Source organism: Myotis lucifugus, unplaced genomic scaffold (assembly GCF_000147115.1).
Source record: "Myotis lucifugus unplaced genomic scaffold, Myoluc2.0 scaffold_141, whole genome shotgun sequence".
Taxonomy (NCBI): Eukaryota; Metazoa; Chordata; class Mammalia; order Chiroptera; family Vespertilionidae; genus Myotis; species Myotis lucifugus.
The window spans coordinates 1,296,459-1,323,702 of NW_005871189.1; the positions used below are offsets into that span (position 1 = coordinate 1,296,459).

The 27,244-nt window shown below is 39.5% G+C and overlaps 1 protein-coding gene and 1 non-coding gene across 2 annotated transcripts in view; both read left to right on the forward strand.

Annotated features, from left to right (window-relative positions):
• Nucleotides 1–4,589: 4,589 nt before the first annotated feature.
• Nucleotides 4,590–27,244, forward strand: part of MGAM (maltase-glucoamylase) — a 63,941-nt gene continuing 41,286 nt past the window's right edge. The window contains exons 1-13 of the mRNA XM_023758876.1: nucleotides 4,590–4,716; nucleotides 6,557–6,642; nucleotides 14,988–15,108; nucleotides 15,991–16,100; nucleotides 16,651–16,802; nucleotides 17,352–17,523; nucleotides 19,175–19,274; nucleotides 21,657–21,769; nucleotides 22,071–22,196; nucleotides 23,459–23,590; nucleotides 23,738–23,854; nucleotides 24,759–24,872; nucleotides 26,557–26,641. Of these exons, the coding sequence (XP_023614644.1) occupies nucleotides 4,590–4,716; nucleotides 6,557–6,642; nucleotides 14,988–15,108; nucleotides 15,991–16,100; nucleotides 16,651–16,802; nucleotides 17,352–17,523; nucleotides 19,175–19,274; nucleotides 21,657–21,769; nucleotides 22,071–22,196; nucleotides 23,459–23,590; nucleotides 23,738–23,854; nucleotides 24,759–24,872; nucleotides 26,557–26,641 (1,555 nt within the window). The remainder of the gene's footprint in view (nucleotides 4,717–6,556; nucleotides 6,643–14,987; nucleotides 15,109–15,990; nucleotides 16,101–16,650; nucleotides 16,803–17,351; nucleotides 17,524–19,174; nucleotides 19,275–21,656; nucleotides 21,770–22,070; nucleotides 22,197–23,458; nucleotides 23,591–23,737; nucleotides 23,855–24,758; nucleotides 24,873–26,556; nucleotides 26,642–27,244) is intronic.
• LOC111827203 lies at nucleotides 12,496–12,602 on the forward strand. Its single transcript, XR_002830702.1, has one exon. It is a non-coding gene; the product is annotated as a U6 spliceosomal RNA (small nuclear RNA).

Here is a 27,244-nt window from a genome sequence, read left to right on the forward strand (position 1 = left end):
AAGGGACAATTATTCCCCCATTACTCTCTCCAAATATGTTATTTTATTTTTCCTTATTACTGCCTCCTACTTCATATTCATCTCTTATTTCATTGTCCTCAATTTACACTGGCCACTCCCCCCCATTGGCTAATATCATACAATATTATTAAATAAATTGATGAACTCAAAATTCCCAAAGTGATTCTCAGATAGGAGTGGAGGGGAGAGGAGAACCAAGATGGCGGCATAGGTGAACACCTGTATTGCTGCCTCTCACAACCACATCAAAACTACAACTAAAAGACAGAACAGATATCATCCAGAACCATGGGAGGGCTGGCTGAGTGGAAGTTCTGCAACTGGAAGGAAAGAAAAAAGCTCATTGAGACCAGTAGGAGGTGCAGAGATGTGGAGGTGCACGCGAAACAGGCTGACAACTGGGTGCACTGTTGTTTTTTGAATTGGGAGGAAGATACAAGCTCCCGATTGCTCTGAACTCCAGTTCCAGGCGAGACTCTGGGGACCCAGACTCATACGGGGAGAAACTGGACTGTCTGGCATCAGGACAGGAACGCGAGGGTGGCTTTCTCTCAGAGGTGCTCACAGCGATCATTGTTCCTGTGTGGGGGTGCAGGACGTGGAGACACAGAGATGCGGGAACCTCCCCAGTGCAGGGCTGACTGGCAGCCATTGCTGTTTGCTCTGCCCTGGTGATTCCCTGAGACTCTGCCCCACCCAATTTACAACCCCACCCAAGCTGTGCACAGTGGTTTTTGCATATGAATGGCCTATCCTTTCCCAGCCTAACCTAACAAACTGCAAATGGGTCAGAGAGCTCCAGAGCTTCCAAAAGAAGTCCCAAGGCTCCTCAGCAGCAGCCTGCCTTGCTTCACAGCTGGGCCTCATCTGGGCACTTCCAAACCCCAAACAAAAGGAGGAATCTGCAGATCTCGCTGTAGCTCCTGCTGGGTGGCCTCAGGCAGTGGCTGACTTTGCACTTCCTTGGAGATCCAAGAGCCAGTGTACCCAGTGGTCAGTGTGAGACCATACCAGATTACAACTCTTCACATCCATAAGCAACACACTCTAGGGGCAGACTCAGTGATCATCAAAGCCCCACTGAAGCAAGTCCTGCCACATAAGGGTGTCTCCAGCACAGCAGTTCTTCCATTGTAGAAACAGCTGGTCCTCACAGCCAATTGGCCTGGAGGTCAATTCCTCCCAGTGATACCAATAGCAATCATGGCTTAACTACAACAAGACTGTGCACACAGCCCACAAAGGGGTGCACCAAGAGTGTCCACTTCAGGTGATTGGGGAGGCTGAGCCACTGGGCCCTATAGGACACCTAGCAACAAGGCCACTCTATCTACACAGGGAAGCAGCCAAAATGCGGAGACAAAGAAACATGTCACAAATGAAAGAAATGGAGGAAAGCAAACTACTGGATATAGAGTTCAAAACCACGGTTATAAGGTTACTCAAGAATCTTCTAGAAACCTCTGAGAAATTTAGTGAGACCCTCAAGGATACGAAAAAGGACCAATTAGAAATTAACCATACACTGACTGAAATAAAGAATAATATATAGGGATTTAACAGTAGACTAGAGGATCCCAAGAATCAAGTCAAAGATTTGAAATACGAAGAAACAAAAATCACCCAACTAGAAAAGCAAAAAGAAAAAAGAATCCAAAAATATGAAGATAGTGTAAGGAGTCTCTGGGACAACTTCAAGCGTACCAACATCCGAATTATGGGGGTGCCAGAAGAAGAGAGAGAGCAAGATATTGAAAACCTATTTGAAGAAATAATGACAGAAAACTTCCCCTACCTGGTGAAAGAAATAGACTTACAAGTCCAGAAAGCACAGAGAACCCCAAACAAAAGGAATCCAAAGAGGACCACACCAAGACACATCATAATTAAAATGCCAAGGCCAAAAAACAAAAAGAGAATCTTAAAAGCAGCAAGAGAAAAACAGTTACCTATAAGGGAGTACCCATACGATTGTCAGCTGATTTCTCAACAGAAACTATGCAGGCCAGAAGGGAGTGGCAAGAAATATTCAAAGTGATGAATAGCAAGAACCTACAACCAAGATTACTCTACCCAGCAAAGCTATCATTCAGAATTGAAGGTCAGATAAAGAGCTTCACAGATAAAAACAAACTAAAGGAGTTCATCACCACCAAACCAGTATTATATGAAATGCTGAAGGGTATTCTTTAAGAAGAGGAAGAAGAAGAAAAAGGTAAAGATAAAAGTTATGAGCAACAAAGTGACAACAAATACATATCTATTAACAAGTGAATATAAAAATCAAGTGAATAAAAAATCTGATGAACAGAATAAACTGGTGAATATAATAGAATCAGGGGCATAGAAAGGGAGTGGACTGACAATTCTTGGGGGGAAGGGGTATGGGGGTGCGGGAAGAGATTGGACAAAAATCTTACACCTATGTACAAGGACAGTGAGGGGGAGTAAGGGCGTGGGGTGGGGTGGGAACTGGGTGGAGGGGAGCTATGGGAGGAAAAGAGGTACATCTGTAATAATCTGAACAATAAAGATTTATTTTTAAAAAAGAAAAAAAGAGAATTAGACTGTAGATAACACCATTTTGTATCACAAGTAATTAAGCCATTAAACGTTTGTAAGGCTTCAAGACCAACGACCCCATTCACATAGTTGTTCTTGTACTTCTCTCTTCTCTCCCCTCCTTTTCCTTCAAATGCTTCTTTATGTCTGATTCTACAGACAACTTAAGGGGGTACAAGAAGCTGGCAGGTCAATGAAACTCATTTTAGAAATCGTTCCATTACACCACCCAACTTGACAATAGATTTATTACTTCTTCTATATAAGATCTTCTATGGCACTAAGAGAACTTTATCCCTTCATTCTGATTGATGTATTGATTATGACTTGCTGTTCGTTTCACTTCCCATTGAGTGGCACATTTCTGCACTACAATATGGCTTTATATGATTTCTTATTCTCACACAAAATATGAAAGACAGATGTGCCCTTACCTAACAGTCCATGAGATCATAAGGAAGATCCATAAGGTGGGAGACAGGGCCACTAATTGTCCCAGTGACTTGTCCTGAATTTTGGGCAAGTGTCATTAAAGCACCTCAGTCCTGTTAGCTCTACAATGGAAAATTTAAGCTTGGCTATTCTTATATCTCAGTATCATTGCAAATATAGAATGCAATCAATGTAGGGTATTGCTGTCCTAGGTAAACAGGTTTTCCTGAGGTTCTCAGATCTTACGTAAGCCAATGGCAGGAGATGCCAAGTTTTCCCTCTCAAAGATAGTAAATGTTATCTTTTAAAAAATGCTGTTGGAATTTGGCACAAGTGATCAAATGATATGTTTTAGTTATTGTTTGAGAGAGAATATGGAATGTTGACCTGCAAAGGACAAGCTTTTTAAAGAATGATAGTAGTAGGGTCAGAGAAAGGAGGGGCTAAAGGCAGTGATATCAGGGAAAACCATGGGAAGGACAGATGTGAGTGAGAGGCTTGCTATTACTTGCTACTGATGCAGGTCAGGGCCACAACTCAGTCTGGGATCAGAACTGTCCCTAAGAAAGGACAACGTCCTAAGATGGAGGTGCTGAAGGAAATTTCTGGAATGGACTGCGTGGGAGGCGTAATTCTCATAAAGAGTGATAGAATTCCAGCACTACTATTTCACAACTCCTAATGATATAATGGATCTAAGGAATGCTCACCAGTGGCTGTTAACATAAAGAAAAGATAATCTGATAGATTTTATGTCTCCTTCTGAAAGATGCTATGCCACCTATGCACCATTCTTGCTAAAAACTCAAACCTATATATGGTCAAAACTCTAGATCTAATAGTTTATAGAGAAACATGTTAGCATGCATGGGGATACAATTGATAAAATCCAAATTGTGGGAAAATCTAAAAACCAAACACTATTGATTACAAAACACTTAAATATAAATGAATTATAATATATAAATCTTACTTGCATCCTTATGAGAGTACAACAAACTATAAAAAATTATTAGCCCAGCTAGTGTGGTTCAGTGGTTGACATTTGACCTATGAACCATTGATGTTTCTATCTCTCTCTCTCCCTTCACCTCTCTGAAATAAAAAAAATAAATAAATCAAAAAAAAAATCAGACGATGGAAATTTCAACATTGACTAGATAGTTCATGATTATGGGATTATTTTAAAAATAATTTAGGTATGATATCATTTTTCTCATCTTCTGTGAAATTTCTTATTTTAATTTAGGTATGATATCATTTTTCTCATCTTCTGTGAAATTTCTTATTTAAGAGATACGCTTCAACATTTTCAGATGAAAAGTTATGAAATCTGAGATTTGCTTAAAAATAATGCAAGGTTAGGGAGAGAAGTAAGTAGGAATGAAGATAAGATTGGCCGTGAGTTGATAATTTTTTTGTCCTATGTAATGGGTACACGGGATTTGTTGTTCATCTACTTAGGAATACATTTGGGCTTTTCCATTAGAGAAAACTTACTAGCTGTATATATTAAATAAATAGAGGAAATTTAAAATCCTTTTCAAATCTAAAATTGTTTTCTCCTTTTATAGATGGCAAGAACAAAGCTGAAAGATTTTACTACGTTGGAGCTTATGCTCAGTGCTCTCCTGCTTATTGTGTTTATCATCACTATTCCTCTCTTTGTGCTTTCTGCCAAAGAGTCTTTGAAATCCAAAGGTAACAAGGAACTCTGGTGTTCTTCCTCCACATGTTGCTCTTAACAAAGCAAAATCCTCATAAGTGACAGGGAAGAGTGCTTTGTGTTCTTTCCTGTGAGTGTGTGTGTGTGTGTGTGTGTGTGTGTGTGAATGTGTGTGAGTGTGAGTGTGAGTGTGAGTGTGAGTGTGTGAGTGTATGTTGGGGAGCACCTAAGCAAACTGTGGCAATTCAATAGGGATTCACTGTAGGCCTAAATTCTGACACTTTCATTTCCCAATTAGCACAGTGCAGGATTCCACAACAGACATGAAATATATTTTCCAAATTTCATTGACTAACTCTAGGTCTGTTAATACATAGTAATAATGAATAATACCCTTATAGGAAAGGCAGTTAAATAAGAAGTTAAAGTATTTCAGGTCTAAGTTTGGTTCCTTAAAAAATAACAACTACCAGAGTTATTTTATTAAAAGTTTGTTGTAAAGTACATGATTTTCTAACCACTTTGCTGTACACCTGAAACTAATACAGAATAATGTTAAATGTAGACTATAATTGAAACATAAAAAAATTTAAAAGTCTATTGAACTGTATTATTTTAAAAGAGAGGATGGATTGTGCTGTTATTCATGATTCCTTACCCTTCAGTCCATGAAAGGTCAGTCAGTCTGTGGCTAGAGGAAACCTTGGCCCTTCATCTCATTCCCAGTCCTGGCAATTTCCGCTTTCAAGGGAAGTTAGATGAAATAACCTCAAAGTTTGTTCACTCCTTAAAATTCTGTGATTGAAGATGGAACTCAAAACAGAAACTGGCACAAATATGAAATTCTTTTAATCCAGCACTTTTGAATTGGAATAATGAAAACTAATTGAAAACCTCACTGTTTTAACTTTATTAATTTATGTCATTATTAATTTACTGCAATGTCTTAAAGAAATCTCGCTTTCTCATACTAGAATGCATTAAATGTGCCTTTTTAAATTTTACTAATTTTAAAAATCTGAATCAAAGGCCTTGGGCAGATTCTAGCTGCCAGTTTCTAGATCAGTGGGCTCCCTTTAGGAGACTTTATGTTTACATAGGATGCCACCATCCTGGTCTTGGGGCTTGGCACCCAGAAGGGACTGCCTGTTGACTGAGCAAGCAGAACTGAGGTTGCTGTGGTTAGAGTGATAACATTCAAGACAACATGTTCTCTGTGCAAACCTACGGTGATCCAGCCGCTGGGGTGGAAGTGAAGGACCAGAGCAGAGTCTGCACCCTCTCTACTCCTGGCTCAGTCTGTGTAGGGCCAGACCTTGTTCAAGACCAAGCATGTCAAACTCAAAGGCTAACATGGGCCAAATAAATGAGGCATGCGGCCCGTGGGCTGTGAGTTTGACATGCTTGCGCTACTGTGGGCCAGGTGGTCTCTATCACAAATACTTCATTCTGCCATTGTAGCACAAAAGCAGATATCGACAATACATAAAAAAACTGGTGCGACTGTGTTCCAGCAATACTTTATTGAATAATCAGGCTGTGACCTGATTTGACCCAAGGGCCATAGTTTACTGACCCCTGGACTAGAAGAGGAAGACTTAGTTTCTGATCAAATAGCGGAGTCAGACTCCTTATTCTTAATGCACTGTCTTATAGGGGAGGGACTTGGTGGTAGAAGGTGATGCAGGTGTGCATGGAGGTGAATGCAGTCAGCAGGAACAAAGTGAGGCTCTATGAAGTGAATGCATTTCAAGGACATGGAGAGAAACCCGATCAGTAGTGGAGTTCATATAATGAGAGTACGGGGATACCAAATGTCTGTGATGCTAAGTCTGTCTAATGGTCATTTTATATTTGCTTTTGGGATAATCTCAGATTCTGGAACGGTTACCGCCCCTGAGTGCCCCGTGGTCAATGAATTGGAGCGGATAAACTGCATCCCGGACCAGTCACCCACAAAGGTTTGAGTTCTGGGTCTTGTTTTCATTGAGGAGTTTATGCTGCTGGAAAGCTTTTTTGTTTGTTTTCATGGATTTTGTTTATGTTTATCACTCCCAGAGAGTTTTCAATGCAGCTCTTGGTGGCTCAGGCCAATTAATCCTCTGTCCCTGATTGTATGATAGAACAGCTTTGGGAGAGGAAGCATTGGAAGATACTTTTGGGTTTACAGGTTCAACAAATAGAAGTGCAGGCTGCCCAGTTAAATTTGAATTTCAGATAAACAATGAATAGTATTTTAGTGTAAGTATGTCCCAGGTAAGACTTGGGACTTATTCTGTAATGGTTTTGTTTCTTACCTGGCAACACTACTTGGTTACTGGTTTTCTCTAACTCTGTTACTGCCTACTGCCTCTGTTCTTGGCCTTTCTCTGTTAGTCTCCCTCCTTTCACAATTCCAAAAGGTTATCTAGGATCTACAATAAAGTCATACACGTGCATAAAACATTTAAAATAAGGACAAAGTGTCAAGAGTCATACTTTGAAAGAAGAAGATAATAAGTACCAGATTAAGATAGTGCGGGCATCTGGATGTTTGCTCTAGGGCAGGGTTTCTTGATCAGGAGCTGAAGTCCAGCTGAATATAATGATTATAAGATATATTAAACCTACCATATCAGTCACCTTTCACTTAGAGAATGAATGAAAGCAAAATGCAGCCTCTGAGTGAAGTCCACTGAAAGGACACTCGCTGCAGGTGATGTGTGGGCACATGGCACTCTCTCATTTGTCTCTGTAGCCATCCTGTTGTCAGTGGGCTGGGACTGTCTGTGCTGTGCTTGAAAGTTGATGTTTGGCTTATCTAAAATAAAGATTCTAACAGCAAAAGACATTTTCTATTTTTTCCCTATAACACTTCTGGAGGCTAGATGTCCAAAATCAAAGTGTGGGTAGGGTTGGTTCCTTTTGAGGGCTCTGAGAAAGGATATGTTCCTTGGCTCTCTCTTAGCTGCTGGTGATGACTGTCAGTTCTTGACATTCCTTGGCTTATAGCTGCATTACTCCAATGTCTGCCTCCATCGTTACATGGCATATTCATTCTCTCTCTCTCTCTCTCTCTCTCTCTCTCTGAAAATACATCCAAATTTCCCATTTTTAAGGACACTGGTCATATTGGATTAGGGGCCCACTCTTTTCCTGTATGATCTCATATTAACTGATTATATCTGCAACAATCCTGTTTGCAAATAAGGTCACATTCTCAGGTACTGACTATTAGGACTTCAACATTTCTTTTCTGGGGATACAATTCAGCCCATAACATGGACAAAGTCACAGAGGTGGGAAGTATGAAAACTGTTACAACTTGAGCCTTTGGTATTGACTGAAATGTCATATGTGCCGAGTCAGAGAGAACTAAGGCAGCAAAGAGAGAACAAACAGATTAGGGATAAGCCATAGGATTAGATGGGCTGGGCCACTGAGGAAGCTGGAAGTTAAGGTTGATAGGGCAAATAGAGCCAGATAAATTGGAGTAGAGAAAATGACTATGAACTGCAGATTGGAGCAGAGTGATGGGACAAAATGAGTTAGGAAGCCCAGAGGCTGTGTTGAAGGCAAGAGAAATCCAATCTGATAGATAGTTAATAATCAGGAAATCCCCAGGACAGGATAAAGCAGTGCCTAGACCAGCTATTCAGGCACAGAAGGGCAGCAAGCCTGCTACGGTAGGTATCATCCTGGTTAGACCATTTACTTTACCAAGACTACTGTGGTGTTCACTCCCCTTCCTTCACCTGGCATCTTAACCTGACCTTCTCTTGGATTAGTGTAGAGACTTGCCTGCTTGGAGTAGGAGAAATGAGGCTGAATATAAAAGATGGATTTAGAATTTGGAAGACCTTCAGAGTCAGGTATCAGAGGTTGCTTTTTCATACACAGCAGCTTGGAGCAGCCATTAGAGGCGGAATGGAATCATGTAATGAGAAACAAGAGACTAAAAGGCTTAGAAACAAAGGAAAAAGAAGATACAAAGGAGAAAGAAAAACAAAAACAAAACCACTTCAGTATGGGGCCAAATGCCACAAAGTTTAATATTTGGGGTTATAGCTATGTTCACTTAAACTATCTATCTATCTATCTATCTATCTATCTATCTATCTATCTATCTATATAAAAGGCTAATATGCAAAGTGTCCCCTCGGGAGTTCAACTGGAAGAATGGGAGTTCAATCGCTTGCTATGACATGCGATGATCACCAGGGGGCGGCACCGAATATGGCGGGTGGTCAGCAGCTGCAGCAGGGTACTGAGGGAGTGAGGGAAGGAGGAGGCAGGGAGGTGGGGGGGGGGGGACCTGTTTGACCCTGATTGCCGGCCAGGCCTAGGGACCCTACGCATGCACGAATTTCGTGAACCAGACCTCTAGTATATATATATATTTCTTGTCATAGATTCTAGTAGAGGAGATAAGCTAAGTAAGTAAATGACTGGGAAATGAAACAAAAATTCATACGATCTGAGAAAAAAATACTCTTGGGATCAGAAAACAGAAGAGATTATTATCAAGGAGAAGGTAAAAGCCTGGAATTAGATATGCATAGGATTTTGACAGAGATGGGAGGGATGTTAAGTGATTTCAAGATACAAGAGATGATGTAAATTGAGTGACAGAAGAGGAAATTGTGGGGCATATATATGACATAGTGAATGGTCCCATGTGACCAAGATATAGGGTGGATACCAGAGAGAAGCTAATGTTTAAGACTGAAAGGTAGATTGGAGCTTGATGATAGAGGTCCTTTATTTTTTGTTAATCCTCACCTGAGGATATTTTTTTCCATTGATTTTTTTTTTTTTAGAGAGAGTTGATGAGAGAGAGAGAGAGAAACAGAGAGAGAGAGAGAGAGAGAGAGAGAGAGAGAGACAGAGACAGAGACAGAGACGATAGAGGTCCTTTAACATGTTGCTTTGTCAGTAGGAATGGGAAGTTGTGGTGCAGGCATGTTGTACCTAAACAGGATGTTTGACACACTAGGTTCTCAGCAAGTTGATCCATCCCCATTTACTTGCTTCTGTCACAGTGTGTTAGGAAACAGGTTGCTCAGAAACCCGCCTAGAGGACCAATGCATCCTAAGTCTGTTCCCTCTCCTCCCCTGCCCCATCTTGTTCCTGGCTATTGGTAAACTTCAGATGTCTTTGCTGCTTCAGTAATGTTTCTTTGGTGTTTTATTATAAGAGTTTTTAATAAATGCTGTGAGGTATTGACCTCCTCACCAAATCTGCTCTCCCTTCTCACCTATGAGATTTCGGTTAGTAGTTCTATTGTGCTTCTAGTCTCTGGGGCAGAAACAGAAGAACTTTTGCCTGGCTCTCTTCTTTATCCCTTTGACCAGTGTTTCATGTATTTTAGTTAGTTTAGAACATTTTTCTTAACAATGTTGTCCAGAACAAGCACTTGACTTCCATTCTCACTGCGATCACACTAGGCCATTGTGACCATATGCTTGGATTGTTCCAGTAGCCTCCCAGCCTCTCTTCTGAATCCCATCTATCCCCATTTATTCCATTATATGCCTGATTGAAACTGCTGTCTTGAATGTCTTACTTTTTTTATATTTCTACCTAATTTGAGCACCTGTTCTCTATTGGGTCACATTCAAACACTTCATTGTGTTGTCTAAGACAGGTGCTGGGGACTGGGCCTGAGTGAGTCACCAGCATTAGCCATCACTCCATAGAAACATAATTTATGAACACCATACCTTGAAGCAAGATGGATGATTGAAAAAGAACTAAAGTATGGGTAGCTTAAACCTGAACAGGAGAAGAAATTCTCAGCTCAATTGTAGCCACTGATAGTGCCCAAGTCTTTACATGAGAGTCATTTTTAGGGCAACACCCTTTCTTTGTAGGATACCAGCCACTACTGTTCTCTCTCTCTCTCTCTCTCTCTCTCTCTCTCTCTCTCTCTCTCTCTCTCCTTTCCCTCCCCCTCTCTTCCTCTTTCTCCTAAACTGAGGTACAACTGACAGAACATTAAATTAGGTTCAGGTGTACAAAGTAATGATTTAAATATTTGTATATATGGCAAAATGATCAACACACTAAGTCTAGTTAACATCTGCTACCATACATAGTTACAAAATTTGTTTTTTGCTGTGATGAGATCTACTTTTAAGATCTACTTTCAAATATGCAATACATAATTTTATAACTATAGTCACCATGCTGTATATTACATCCCTATGACTTTTTTATTTTATAACTTGAAATTTGTACCTTTTGAACCAATTCATGATTCCTCCTCTTCTATATGACATCTAAATTTTATAAATACCTTGTCTATCCACACTCAGTCCTTTGATGATTTCATCCAGTGTCATGTTTATCAATGGTAACCCCTATGTGCCTACATATCAGAGGAATGCCTCTACCCTAAATCACTTTCCTGAATTCCACATTTATCTACGCAACTGCCAATTCAGCATCTCCACTTGAATGTCTGATAAGTACCTCAAAACAAACATGTCAAAATTGAACTTTTGATCTCCCACACTTGTGCACACACCGAAACCTGCTCTTCCTGTAGCCTCACCCATCTCTATAGTGGCAACTGTTAACCTTTTGCCCCTTGCATTCAGAAAAGAATTACAAAACTATGAAGAAAATAAAGGATCCTATGTAATAAAAGCGTAATATGCTAAGTGTCCAACTGTTCATTTGATAGTTCGTTCGACTGTTCCACCAGTCGCTATGATGCACAATGACCACCAGGGGGCAGACGCTCCAACCAGTAGGTTAGCTTGCTGCTGGGGTTGGCCGATTGGAACTGGGTGAGACTGGGTGAGATGGGCAGGACATACCCTGGAGCCCTCCTGCAGTCCCTTCCCGGCCCCGATTGGGACTGGGCGAAATGGCCCCAATCGGCCCAAATCGCCGGCCAGGCCAAGGGACCCCACCGGTGCATGGATTTGTGCACCGGGCCTCTAGTATAATATAAAATAGTAATTAACTTATTTTCAACTTATTTCTATAACTTTTCTTGCATTTCTATCTAGATATTATGTCTGAAAATAATGATAATTTGGTTTCATATTTTCAGTCTTATAAAAAGTTTTCTTTCTTGTCCTATTGTATTGTTAGGACCTCTAATATAGTTTTAGTTACAGGAATTCATAAACACAGGTCACCTAGGTTTTTTTCTTCTTCTGATTTTAAAGGGAATGTTTCTAACATTTCACCATTTGGTAGATACTCACTAGTCAACTAAGGAAGTTACTGTTTGTTCCCAATTTGCTAAGAATTTCATCATGAACAACTGATGCATTTAAATGATTATATTGTTTACTTCCTTTAATACGTTATTGTGAGGGACACACAAGTGGATTTTTTTAATATTAAAGGATCCTTGTATCTCTGGAAAGAATACTACTCTGTCAGTATTGACTATGTTGCTGATTTCTGAAAAAGCTGAGTGTCTTTTTTTCTAAGCTTTTGCATTTATGTTCATGGATTAGACTGGGCTCTAGTTTTCCTTTTTCTTTCATGCCTGACTTTGGCATACAATACTTGTTTGTTTCTTCTCTACTCCTTTAAGTGTAAGAAGCACTGGGGTTGGAGGAGTCTAGGACATGGGTAGAGCAGAGCTTGATTACATCTTAAACTGTCTTCAGGATCTGGCTTCCACCTGTGAGCGCAACTCAGTTCCTCTCTTTGTGTTTGTGCAGGAGCCTATATGTCCATTATGCGAAAAGTAAAATATCTTTACTTTTTGTCTACTTTATCAGCTACTAAGGGAGCTCTTTAAAAATATCTCATCATGTATACCATTTTTTTCAATTGTACCTTGTCAGTCTTTAAAACTTTTCTGTAAGTGCTCACTTTGGCAGCACATATACTAAAATTGGAACGATGCAGAGAAGATTAGCATGGTCCTTGCGCAAGGATGACATGCAAATTCGTGAAGCGTTCCATATTTTTTTAAAAAAAATTTTCCCGTAAATATTTTGAGTCCTTATTATTATTTACATATCAAATTTCCTGGTGAATTGAACCTTTTACCATTGTGTAGTGTCTCAATGTCTCTTTAATAATGAATTTTTACTTCAAGTCTATTTGTCTGATATTACCCTAGTTACACTAGCCTTTGTTTAACATTCTTCTCACATATCTGTTTAACCAAACACTTTTACTCTTAGTGCTTTGATGAGCTTAAATTTGAGTGTGCTTCCTTACAGCAACTTAGCTGAATTTAAATGCAATCAGACTTTTTTATCTTTAAAGTATTTATCTTTTAAATTAAGTATTTAAGACAGGATAGTTGAAATATATTTTTTTCTAGGTCTTATTTTGTGTTTTCCATTTTTTTCTTTTTCTTTTTTTTAATCTACTGCTCCCTACTTCCTACCCTCATATACATCTTTTCTTGCCTTACATTTAAATTTTTCTCTCAAATTTTAATTCTCATGTCCCACTTAAAGGGGCATATTTGTGGCTTGGGTCTCCTTCTTCTGTGTGCCTTCTGTCCAATTCAGGTTGTCATGTTTTAGAGCTTCTCTCTACAAGTATTTTCCTGGGTTTCACATACTGTTTACTCTTGTGTTTATATGAGATACGCTCTGCTTCTCTTCCCACTTCTCCTCGTAGCTGCTCAGTTCCACTATGGGACCTGGGTATTCAAGTTGGCCACTCTTTGGTCTTTGCCCTTTCCGCTTTAATGAAGAAATCGTTGAGCTCTGGGGAGCATACAGGAACCATTGTGTTGAGCACCTCTTTCAACACCTTCTCTTTTCCTGTTATACTGAAGTTTCATCTGAGTGGGGTTTTAAAGAAAAAAGCAAAAACTGCTAGTTGAAGTTGAGTTCACAGTGACACCTGACCCCACAGCAATATAGACCACAGATGGGCATCATTTTTCCATCCTTAATATGGCTATTGGCATAAAGATTAACATTTGATTACACTAAGTGTTTATATAGCTAAGCTATATCCTCCTGAAAATGTGTTCAGCAGATACTCACCCCAGGCCATAGAAAAAAAGGAAATGGACAGAAGAGAATGAAGGTTTGGTCCTAGTCTTCTCAATAGCTAACTGAGTCTCCTCTGGCAGGTCATGTCACCTCTGTGAACCTCTTCCTTGGGGGCCTCAGGTTCTTCATCTGTAAAATAATGTAGCAGGATGTATTTGTATTCATTATCTATTGCTGTGAGACAAATGGTCCCAAAACTTAATGGCCTAACACAGCCAACATTATTTCTCACAGTTTCTGTGGTCAGAAATCTGGCCTTTGTCCAGCTGGGTGCTTTTGGCTCAAAGTCTTTCAGAAGACTGCCGTCATGGTGTTGGCTGTGATTGTGGGGTGATCCTTCTCAAGCTCATTTATGTGACTGTTGGCCATTTTTCTGTGCTCTAATCTACTCTGTTGTTTTTGCCACATTCTATATACAAGTCACTCGGTCTAGCCACAGTCAAGATGAGAGGTTTCGCCAGAACCGGTTTGGCTCAGTGGATAGAGCGTCGCCCTGCGGACTCAAGGGTCCCGGGTTTGATTCCGGTCAAGGGCATGTACCTCGGTTGTGGGCACATCCCCAGTGGGGGGCGTGCAGGAGGCAGCTGATCGATGTTTCTCTCTCATCGATATTTCTGGCTCTCTATCCCTCTCCCTTCCTCTCTGTAAAAAATCAATAATAATAATAAAAAAAGACGAGAGGTTTCTTTGTACTTTTCCCTATGTAACCTAGTTTCTTCTCCAAAATTAGTTGAGATGAGAAAGGGATTGTGTTCATTTTAGTCTCCACTTGATTCAGTCATTAACTGTGGTATAAGGCAGGAAACTTTCTTAAATAAGAATTGGAATCTATTCGGATTTCAAGGAACAATTATTCTCTGCCTTGGGATGAGTGGAGAGACTAACTAACTAAATAAATGTCACATATATAACCTCACACATTTAAAAGTCAAAGCAAAATTGATCTTAAAGCTTTTGAATAAAGTTGATTGTCAAGGCTTTGTTTTTTAAAGACCAAACCTATGTATATGAAACTCCAATTGAAAGTTTGGGTTATTGTGATGTACCTATATTGTAGTTTAGAATATTTAAATTTATCAGTTTCATTGTGATGGCAGATGTGGACTGCATTGTGGTCCTTATATTGTTATATAATAGCAGTAACTAGGAAGAACATTTGAAGGAAAGATTGGTTTTGAGTACAAGTTCTGCATGGCCTGAGACATAACACAGTTTCTCTAAATATCACTTCCCTTATTTGTAAAATGAAGTGAATGGTATCACAAGCGCAAATTGTGTTTGTAAATGACCGTTCTAGTAACAAATGGAGTTACTGTGACTAAATCTCTTATTGCAGGCCACCTGTGAACAGCGTGGCTGCTGCTGGAATCCCCAGGGACCCATCAGTGTGCCCTGGTGCTACTATTCTAAGAGTCATGGCTACCAGGTGGAGGGTGACCTTGTAAAGACAAATGCAGGTAAGCCAGACCAGGAGGCGGGAGCTCCAGACTCTCTGGAAACTGGCTCTGTTGGCTCCAGAGGAGAGCCTCGGCAAGATGCAGTTTGCTCTGCAGGGCCACACTCATGCATGTGACTGAAGGTGGGCGCTGCTCTTAAACAAGGACTAGAATTTATTTTGGCATCAAGGAAAAATCACTCTGTCTTGGGACCTCAGAGACATACTCTGTTTCCGACTCTCCCTTCATGTAACTTCTTCGTAAACATCATCACTTCTTTGTTCCCTGTTTCTAACATTTAAAGAGAGGGATTTGAACTCAGTAATCTGAGACTACTTTGATTTTAATGATGTGAAAGTAATTCCAATTTTTTCAACATATTTGGAAAGTTAGCCAATGTCAGTGTGCATGAACTAAATATCCCCTCTTTTCCCTCCCACCCTAAAATACAGAGCACACTAATGACCAGCCAGGGAGACTACTTTGGGGAGATTCTTAGCATGAAGGAAGGAGCATGTTCCCTAGCCAGACACTCTTGGCCTGTCAGGCTTTTCTAAGGTCTCCACTATCATCTGGCTTAGGTAACTAGGGAGATGGCATCGATGTACATGATCACCTGTAATGGAACAGGAGAATAACCAAGGAGGAATATTGTATACATACAGATTGTGGGCTGGTAGAATGAGAGTTAGGCCTTTTGGGGGAGGTTTCCAATCAAATTTTGTAGAAGCGAGGCATGGTTTTTGGATAAGGTAATGATGGTACCTAGCTTCAGATTGTATGAGCGCGTGATGGGGAAATAAAGGCTTTTCACCAGGCTTTTTGACATAAATGTTAATTTTTATGTCTATTTTTGTAAATGTGCACAGCCAGCTTTGTAAACCTTTTTCTTCTCTATATTAGGATTCACAGCCCAGTTGAAAAGGATGCCTTCTCCATCCCTGTTTGGAAATGATGTCAACAATGTCCTTCTCACAGCGGAATATCAGACAGCCAATCGTTTCCACTTTAAGGTTGTGGTTTGTTTATTTTTAAAAATAATCTGTTTTGAGAGGTTCTTATTTCCTACCCATGACTGCAGTTACTACAAAATGGAAAATTTTGCTAATGGAGGTATTTTTCCTCTACTGTCATTCATACTTAGCACCTATATGTCAAAGGCATCTATAGCCTCCCTTCAGTGAGATAACTTCATACTAGTATATACATTAGAGTTTACTGGTGAACTTTGTTTTTCATTTGTTTGCCCTTAATACCTTGTGAAATGTAGTAGGGAGGGAAAAACATGATCACTTCTTTGAAAATTCTAGAGATAGTCCATCTCTTCAGAGTTGGAGTGTATATTTCTACCTAAGGACTAGCTTGGGCCCAAGTATTCAACATCAGAATTTGATAATATAATGTGTACATGCACCTTAGACATAATACCATTTGGATCAGTGCCTGAGTTCCAGTACCATGAGCACAGATAGTGGGAAGCACTGGTGTGGTAGGGATGCTTCTATTTTGAGAATACAGACAAGTTTTTATTTTGGCTTTCTTTTCCTTCATCTCTCTGGATAGTTAACTGACCAAAAGAGTGACAGGTATGAAGTGCCGCATGAACATGTCCAAGCCTTCAAAGGAAATGCTGCTTCTTCCCAGACCTATGACGTTAAGGTCTCCAAACAGCCATTTAGCATCAAAGTGATCAGAAAAAGCAACAATGTAATCCTGTAAGTTTGGAAAACCTATCTGGGGAACAGAGAAGGAAGGGGAAGGGAGCTTTGCAAGCCTGAGGAAGGATTCATTTCAATATTTTTAAAGATTGTAAGCATCCTGTTGGAGGCCAGACTCTCCACCTCCAAATGAATATACTTTTTCTTTGCCTACCTTCCTCTTTCCCCATCCCTCCTTTTTTTTTTGTCATTACTAAGCATTTATTGTAGGCCAGTCACTAGGCTGTGTCCTTTTTCTCCCACCCTCCCTTTTTCCCTTCCATTTATCTAGTCATGTTCATCCACTAGTAACTGTTTATGGAACATCTACTATAAATCAGGTCATGTGGTAGAGTGTCTATGGGACAAATCTAAGAAATGTACCACATGGTACCTGCCCCCAGGAAGTCCTGATCTCTAGGTGTCCAAGGAAAAATGTCACAGGAAGACAAATGGGGCCTGTTAGGTAGGGGGTATTGAGTCATTGACACGGACCACTTTTCTAATCAGTTGTGTTCTCTCCACCCCACTTGCCCACCTGTCCCTGTGTTTTCTGTCTACGTCTAGGTTTGACTCAAGCATTGGGCCTCTCCTGTTTGCTGATCAGTTCCTGCAGCTCTCCATCCGACTGCCCAGTGCCAACGTGTATGGTCTGGGAGAACAAGTGCACCGGCAGTACCGCCATGATATGAATTGGAAGACCTGGCCTATATTCGCCAGAGATACAACTCCTAATGGGGTAAGGTTACAGGATGGACCCTCTTCACTGAACATTACAGTCTCATTCTTAAAGGTCACCCTCCAGCATGCAGTGTAATGGTTAAGTATAAGATGCTAGGATGAGGCTGTCTGGGTCTGAATTCTGGCACCACCAGTCACCAGTTATGTGGCTCTGGGCAAGTTACCTCTTTGTGTCTTCAGTTTTTCATATATAAAATGGGGGCAATATATTTACCATAGGGTTGTGATGGAAATTAAATGAATTGCTATATAGAGAGTCTCTAGAAGAGTGTCTGCTACATAGAAAGTTAATGACAACTACTTTTCTTTATATCTTCTTTTTGAACTAGTTCTAGAGAAAACATTTACTAATATTGACTCTGCACAATATTGTGATCTCTATATTTTAGAGATAAATCACCAACTTTATAAATCACCTTTATAAATCACCAACTTCCCATTTTTGTCATCAAAACAGGATAAAATATCAACTAAAATATTATATTAATCATTCTTTGTGTGAAGAATATTTGGAGCAGTGAAAGAGTCAAATTTTATTGTTATAGTTATTTTATTGTTATTGTTGCTGATTTCTTTTATTATGTCTTTTGTTTTGACAAATCAGAGGTATTTTCTAGGCTCAGCAATACAGGTCTTGTTCAGCTACTTTCCTAAATAAGGGGAACTAGTGGCTGGATGAAAAGAGATCATAGAATAATTTATTGATTATTTTTATACATTATTACTATTTACCAAAAGAACTTTGAAAAAATAAGTATGATTTACTCCATTTAACAGATGAGGAAACAGGGACTCAGAAAAGCCAAATAAACCCCAATGTAAAAAAAAGTTTGTAAGTAATAGCAATAAAATTTAAGTGCTGGAAATGGCTGATGATGGTTCTTTAATAAGGAGCCCCGGATCCTTGCTACTTGAAGTGTCCAGCATGGGCATCACTGTGTGAGAAATGTGGGCTCTCAGCTCCCTCTTCCATCTACTGAGTTAGAATCCACATGTAACTAAGATTCTTATATGATTTGTATGCACACCAAATTCTGAAAAATGCTGTTCTAGAGCAGTGATTCTCAAACATGACTACATGTTGGAATCACCTGGGGAAATTTAACAGACCATCAGTGCTTGCTTCCATCCTCAGGGATTCTGTTTTAATTGGGCGGGGATACAGCTCAGGTTGAGAACTACTGTACTAGTTGAACGTATGGAAGACCAGCTCAATTTCTAAACTCTACTGTTGTAAAGACGAGAAGACCAGGTATCTCAAGAAGAGCTCCATCTAGTTGCACATTAGAAAGGCGCCCGATTCTTATTAAGGCTTAATGGAGCTTTTTCAGGGGTGGGGGCGGGGTAGGTCAGGTAAGGCAAACCTCTTTGAGAGGAGAGCTTTTCAGAACTCCAGATATCACACGCTCTCACATTCCTTTTAGATAAATGGTCATAGGTGGCTTATTCAATAAGCGAACACTTCTTTACTTGGTTAGCATCAACTAAATATCAACCTTATATTTTCAAAGTTCAGTTATGTCTTCTTTAATCATGAATTCCCTGTCAATTACTCACATGATTAACACTGATTTCCTAACACATTTCTGGCCAAGTGGAGTTTAGACTACTTGATTGTAAATTTGTGGTTTTGAATTATCTTTCTGCAGGATGGAAATAACTTGTATGGTGCACAGACATTCTTCCTATGCCTTGAGGATGCTAGTGGATCGTCCTTTGGAGTGTTTCTGATGAACAGCAATGCCATGGGTAAAGGACTAAAGGAATACTCATGAAAAAAGAAAGCATCAGAGGGATCTTCAGTCCCTTTCTTACAGCGTGATGATGAAAGGAATGGAGCCCTTTAGGAATGGCTGAGCCATAGCTTAAGGCCTTGTGTGTTGACATATGGCAGTGATGAGTAGGGGCTTCCCTCCTAGCTTATGACCTTCCTGAATGTGTTTGCCTCTGTTGGAATATTTTCTATTATAGAGTTAAGACAGCAAACTATAACCTACTCAGAGACAGTTTCTACCAATTTGCTGTTCTCCTTCTTTAGACTTCATCCAGAAGAGGGGTTGATATAAGCTCAGGTGGGAAATAGCCAGTTGCTCTTGGCCTGATGATGAAGTAACTGGGCCTAACCAGGGAGCTACAACTGAGCAGTGAATGTCACATTCAGACACTCCAAGGGTAGCAAGATAAAGGAGTGGCAAGGGTCATGTGGAGCAAGATCAGATTAAGACCAAAGAGTGTAACATTACAGGACTCTAGAAAGTAGTTTGAAGATTTTAGATTAGATCGATGATTCTCTTTTTCTGCCTGCAAAAGTAACAACGGATTCTAGTGGCAATGAATCAATCAGCACAGGAGTAGAGATGTATCTATCAGACTCTCCCAGGGTTGATGGTGGGCATAGAATATTGATCCCAAACCTCTTTTCAACTGAGGATCAACTAGATCCATGACACTCAGAGCATGGCCCACAGATGGCTCACAAATTGTGTCAGTTCTACAGTAAGATGAGTATAAAAATCAAGAGTAAACATTGTTGTAGCATCCAAGTGCATGCATAAACCATTTCCTAGTAATTCATTTTCATGTTATTTTCTAAAAGTATCAGTTTAAAAAGAATTGGAAATTTAAAAACCAAGATCTGATCCTTCACTACAGATCATCTGAGAATCTCTCCAGGTGATCTAAGATTGTTTTGTTTTTTTTAAATAGATTTTATTGATTTTTTACAGAGAGGGAGGGAGAAGGATAGAGAGTCAGAAACATCGATGAGAGAGAAACATTGATCAGCTGCCTCCTGTACACCCCCTACTGGGGATGTGCCCGCAACCAAGGTACATGCCCTTGACGGAAATCGAACCTGGGACCCTTGAGTCCGCAGGCCGACGCTCTATCCACTGAGCCAAACTGGTTAGGGCCTAAGATTGTTTTAAGATACCTAATAGAATTTTAGATGATTCTGAGATACCTAGTATTCTAAGAACAGATTGTGATAGTAATAGGATTATACAGTATCAGGTAGTTGAAAGGAACCAGATAATAAGGGAAGGAACACAGGACCCTAGATACTCTGTGTGAGTTGCTCCCATTGCTGCAGAGTGCATTTCAGTAGATTGTGAGGTCTTTTATCTCTAAAAGCAAAACAAGGGTATGGGGAGACTCACTTCTGGGATTTGTGATTGGTGCTTAGAGGGACTGTGAATTTACAGTATCATACCTGACTTTGTTTCTAGATTGGCTCTTGCTTGGTGTGAGATTCAGTGAGGCTACTGCCTCAGTGGGTTATATTCCTGCAATAATGGTGGATGCAGAGTAGGAACAGCATGCTATATAGTTGTGAATGTCAAAGAAAAAAAGTTTCTCTATCCCCTTAAGTTTAGTATTTGGGAGCCTGTGAATGAAACTGACAAAGGACAGGTTAACAAGAGAAAGGACAGAGTTTATTTACACATGCAACATGTATATGCATAAGCGTGCTCAGTGGAGAGCAGCTCAAGGGAGTGTTACAATTTGGAGCTGACATATTATCCTAATAGGTAAATGTGAGGGGAAGAAAGGCACTTATGATAAAAAAAAAATTACTTCTTAGAGGAGGTGGGAGGGATGAAAAGCAAATGACTTTTCAGGAAGGTAAATGAGCCCTTAGGAGAACGGTCGGGAGACATGACATTCTTGTGACAATATCCACTTGGATGTGGTGTTAATTTCTTGTCTCAGAGAAGATTAGGGTTGCTCCAGAGGAGGGCATTTATGACAACTGAGTACTTTTAGGGGGCTCTGCTTTTAAGTTGATAAGAAATTTCAGAAACTTGAATGTCTTCAGCCTAAAGTAATTTTTATGCTACAGTGGCTTATTCTGGACCCCTTCATGAAACTGGTTGTTTTTTCATGAGAGGCTGGATCCTGACACAGGAGTTAAGACACTCCAGTCACCAATTATCTAAATCTGTCACAGAACCAGTGCTTAGACTCCCATGTGCTGCCAGGGTGGACTTTGATTGTCAGTTTGTCCCTTTGTATACAAAATCTTAGGATCACTTTATTAATATTCAGATGGCCACGATCCTCTGATCTAAAGCTTTGTAATTATCAAGAATAAATTCTAATTTTTATATTCTTCATTTTTAATCTATCAAGAGGTTGCCCTCCAGCCCACACCAGCCATCACTTACCGCACCATTGGGGGCATTCTGGACTTCTATGTGTTCTTGGGAAATACTCCAGAAGAAGTGGTCCAGGAATATCTAGAGGTAAAATTATATCATGATGACGACTGGGAAAGTCCTAAATAGCACAAAGAAAAGCAAGTTTACTATGCAAGTGTGACTCATGAAAATCTGCTATTATAAGTAGCTATTGTAAATCTCCTATTACAAATTGACCCTACCCTCAATGATTTATAAAGGGACGGGGAAAGTAGACTAACAGTCTAACATTAATGAAAAAGTGTGTTGGAAAATGGAGTATGTTTTGTGCCCCTAAACCAACGCTTAGTAAAGGCTTTTATTAAAAATAGAACATTTGCTGATTTTTATTTCAAACATGTTTCAGCTCATTGGACGGCCACTCCTACCTGCATACTGGGCACTTGGATTTCAACTCAGTCGTTATGACTATGGAACCCTAGATAATATGAAAGAAGTTGTGGAGAGAAACCGGGCAGCACAGCTTCCTTACGTAAGTAAGGTTTTAAAAATTCCTCCAAAAATAAGAGTTCCCTTGGGAAATAAGAATAATTGTTTATAATTTCTCCATCTGAGTTTTCAAAAAATATATAATGTAAATATTTGTATATATTTAGAGTGGTAGACTTTTTAAAAAATATATATTTTTATTGATTTTCAGAGAGGATAGGAGAGGGAGAGAGAGATAGAAACATCAATGATGAGAGAAAATTGTTGATCGGCTGCCTCCTGCACACCCGCTACTGGAGATCAAACCCCAAACCCAGCCATGTGTTCCTGGCTGATGCTCTATCTACTGAACCAAACCAGTTAGGGCTAGAGTGGTAGACTTTTTTTTGTTGGGCCAGACATTCCTTCAAGGACTGGTTCTTTATAGTAGGAAATATTACTTAGAGACCATGATTACGGGGTTAGGAGGCAATCTGTGTTTGTCTCTATTTTTTTCTTATCACATTTTTTATTAGTAAAATTTTCTTATACTTACTATATTAACTACATTTCATATAATGCATTTTATTTACATAATGCATTTAGTTCTCAAGGCTTTTTTCCCCTAGTTTAAATGAGCAAAAAGAGATAGTATATACATGTAATTAAATATTTTTATGTTCTGAATAAATTTGAATGTGCCTGTTGTATAATTCGAAGTGAAATTTTACAAGCGAAACAAAGGGAAAAGCTCAATAGTCTCTGGAATAATCCTCTTCTCTCCCTTCCCCAGCCCCTTGGAAGGCAACACCTAGATCCTAGAGCAAGAGTCAATTTCTTTCTGGGTCCCACTATTTTCCTACAGGTTCAATTGGAGAAGGATAATCACTAAAAAAAGACTTGAAGTAGAGCAGCACACAACAAAATGCGGGGTGGTGAAATGAGGGAGAAGACAGCCCCTTCCCCCATTATCTTGTGAATGGGGTAGAATTTAGGGCCTGGCTGTGTTTTCCATAGCCTCAGTGATTTGTTGTCATGGTTGTGATTTGTTTCTTAGATTGTTTTTTCATCCCAATGGCCAAGCTACAAGGTAGGATGATGTGGTTAACCTGATTCCAGGCCTTAGGGAAACAATGTGCCATTTGTTTTGAAATCACCATTGGAAAAAGAACCACTTAGACACCAGGGACTGATTATATACCCTGTTTAGAGCCCAGCACAGAGTCGGTGTGTCTCCTGAATAATAACAATGATAATTGAACTGACTCATTTAACAGGGAAATTCCCAGGGACTAAATGGAGGAGTACTTTGTGTTGTTCTTTCAGGATGTTCAGCATGCTGATATTGATTATATGGATGCAAGGAAGGACTTCACTTATAATCCAGTGGATTATAAAGGCTTTCCTGATTTTGCTAAGGATTTGCACAATAACGGACAAAAACTGGTCATCATTGTGGTATGTGTCATCCTCATTTACCCCCAAACCTGGCACTTGCTTTCTTGTCATTACACCAAGCTCCCCTTCCTTTGTCCCCAATTCCCAGCCCCCTTTAAGTGCCTCTAGTTTAAACCTCGATCCTTAAGGTATTTTTCTCCTTCTTAGGATCCAGCTATCTCCATCAACTCTTCCTCAAGTAATCCCTATGGCCCGTATGACAGGGGTTTAGAAATGAAGATATGGATCAATGCTTCAGATGGAGTGACTCCACTCATTGGGGAGGTAACTACGTGGGGAAGGTGGGGGCTGGCAGAGGGGCTGTGTGTGTGTAATTGTTTTGGTTCATGTTTTCAGATGTCTTATATATGTTAGGACTAAACTTTCCCTGTTCCTTCATCCCCAAATACTTACCAGCCATCCTAGCTCTTATATTCCCTTCACAGTCAAGTCCCTTTCAACAATAGCCCCCATATAAATATGCACTTCCTCACCCCCATTCATTCATCAGCTGACTGCAGTCTTCCTTCCCCCATCACTTTCCTGCTACTGCTCGGCAAATGATACCAGTTATTCCAATAATTGGAAAATCCAATGGAATTTTTTCATCCCTTTTCTTACTTGATTTCTCTGTAGTATTTGACAAGTATGACTACTTTGTTTTATTGTCATTGTTTTCCATGAAAGTTTTACCTACTGGTTCATTTCTTTTTCTTAAAATTTCTTTATTGATTAAGTTGGTTCATTTCTAATACCTTCGAAGTCCTTCATACATAGCGTCTGAGGGGAAGTGGATAGGAAAGGGCTAGAGAAAAGTAATTGATGGTTAGAATCCACTATTTGTAATGGACCAGTTGAAATATATATAGTCCTCCCCCGCATTTATCATTCCTAGAAGTGGGAGTAGAGAAAGTGAGAAGGAAGGGTGAACCAGAGTTGAAGATTAGCAAGGACTTAACCAATTTTTAAAAAGTGAGTTTTTATCACGTGACTGTGTTTGAGTCCTCCTGACACTTATCCTAGGTATTTGGAGTGCTTCACATTCCCGAGAAGAACCTGTGCCCGAGCCCTTCTGTTGCCTTGATCATATTAGGAATTTATTTTTCAAAATACTCTCTTTTACTCAATATTCACGTCATTTACTCCGATCAATGTTTTCTTCTTTGTTTATTTTTTTCTTCTCCTGCAGGTCTGGCCTGGAAAAACTGTGTTTCCTGATTACACCAACCCCAAGTGTGCTGTTTGGTGGTCAAATGAATTTAAGCTTTTCCACAATCAAGTGGAGTTTGATGGAATCTGGATTGTGAGTTCTTAATGTTTTGATTATTTGCTGGCTAATATTTAGAGAGTGTATATCTATAGAACTGAATCATGGAGCATAGAGGGGAGAGAAGGAGAGGAAAGCAGTAATTCAGTAATTCCAACCATTCCCTATTTTGTGTGTGTTTCACACTATTGAGTTGGCTCTGACTTCTAGAGACCTTATGAATGACTGAAGTCCACAGTGTCCTGTCCTCAAGAGCTCTGCTCAGCTCCTGCAGACTCATGCCAAAGGCTTCTTTTATGAGGCAGCCCATCTCATACTTGGTCTTCCTCTTTTCCTTTTGCCTTCTATTTTTTCCCAGCATTAATATGTTTAGCAAAGAATCCTGCCTTCTCATGATGTGTTAGAAACAGGACAGCTTCTGTTTTGTCACTCTGGCCTCCAGTGATGTTTCAGGCTTAATTTGCTCTAGGACCCCCTTGTTCATCTTTCTGATGGCCTACAGTATCCACAGAGCTCTCCTTCAGCACCGTATTTCAATTGAATCAATTCTTTTCTTATCAGCCTTCTCCAATGTCCAACTTTATCATCCATACATAGTAATAGGGAATACAAAGGTGTGGATAATTTTACCTTTGGTCTTTAATGCCACATCCTTGCTCATGATGACCTTTCCTAATTCTTTCATGGCTGTCCTTTTGAGTCTCAGCTTTCTCTTGGTTTCTTGGATGCAGTCTCCATTTGGATTGGTGACTGAACCAAGGCAAGTACAATATTTAATAATGTCAGTGTCTTCATTGTCTGTATTAAAGTTGTGTATTTCTTTTGTGGTCATGCTTTTTAACTTCTTGATGTTCAAATTCCCTATGTTTCTATTCTAATAATCTTATCAAAATGTGTAGCTTAGAATCAAAATCAGATCATTAGGATTAGAATAATCTGTGTTTTTCCCCCCAACCCAGCACTTCTTTTACAAATGAATGAACTGAAGTAGAAATAGATCATACTCTTTGTATTGTCACAAGTACATAAATTGTTCAATTATTAGTTCAGCACCTTTTCATTTGGAGATATTGGATAAATTTATCAGCGCCAGAGTACCCAGGTGTATGACAAAACTGTGGCTGCAGTAAGGGCAAATGTCCTACATATTGTCAAATAAAAGCAAATGTAAAACTACAGATGTTCAGCAAAATTTGGAGAGCTCTAGAGTTGAAGATTTTTTCTGTTTATAAGAGAAATGTAGAAAATTCAAACAATATAGAGAGCTACAAAGATGAAAGCAAAACCCTCTAAAATGATATTGACCAAAGGCATATTTTGGTATCGATCTTTTAGACCCCTCACTTGCACATCCATCGGCACATGTTTGCTCTCTCACTCTCTTTGCTTATGTATTTTTTTATATATGTATATTTGTTGCGTGTGTATTCATAGCTATATTTGGATATACAGAGAATATATAAGTTCACATATGGTACTGTATAAATTAAGATATTTTTTCATCTACTGTGTTTGGAAATTTTTTATTTTCTGTGATTATAGACAGCTATAATTTTAAAGGGATTTATAAGAACCATCTCCATGAAAACTTCAATGTATAGAGAAGATAGGAATATCTATTTTTCTCCATGTATATAAGAACCTCTTTAAAAAAGAAATATCTGGGATCATTTTTTTGATTCCTCAAAAAAAGACATAACTTTTAACCTCTGTCTTGTAGGATATGAATGAGCTCTCCAACTTTGTTGATGGTTCACTTTCAGGATGTTCCACAAGCAATCTAAATTATCCTCCATTCATTCCCAGTAAGTCTTAGTAGTTAGTCTAATTAAAGTGGCAATGCATATTTGGTATTTTAATTTCATAAGGATATATATGGACAACTTGGCAAGAGAGTTTGTACATATGAGTGCATATAGAAAGGAGGATGTGGGTAATATATAAGAAAAACTAAGAAAGAAAATAAAAACACTCCATGCTTTCCTAAAGGAGGCATCAATTCAAAAAGGGGCAATCTATTCATTCTACCTATAGTCTGACCTGTTTCTAGGGGAAGGTCTAGAGAAGTTGGGGTGCAGAAGCTAGAGGCTAGTGGTTAGTCGATATTGCTCTAGAGCAGTGATGGCGAACCTTTTGAACTCGGCGTGTCAGCATTTTGAAAAACCCTAACTTAACTCTGGTGCCATGTCACATATAGGAATTTTTTGATATTTGCAACCATAGTATAAAAAAGATTTATATTTTTGATATTTATTTTATATACTTAAATGCCATTTAACAAAGAAAAATCAACCAAAAAAATGAGTTCGCGTGTCACCTCTGACACGAGTGTCATAGGTTCGCCATCACTGCTCTAGAGTCTACTCCTAAAGGTCAGGACTTACCACAGGGAAACCAGATAATCAGGC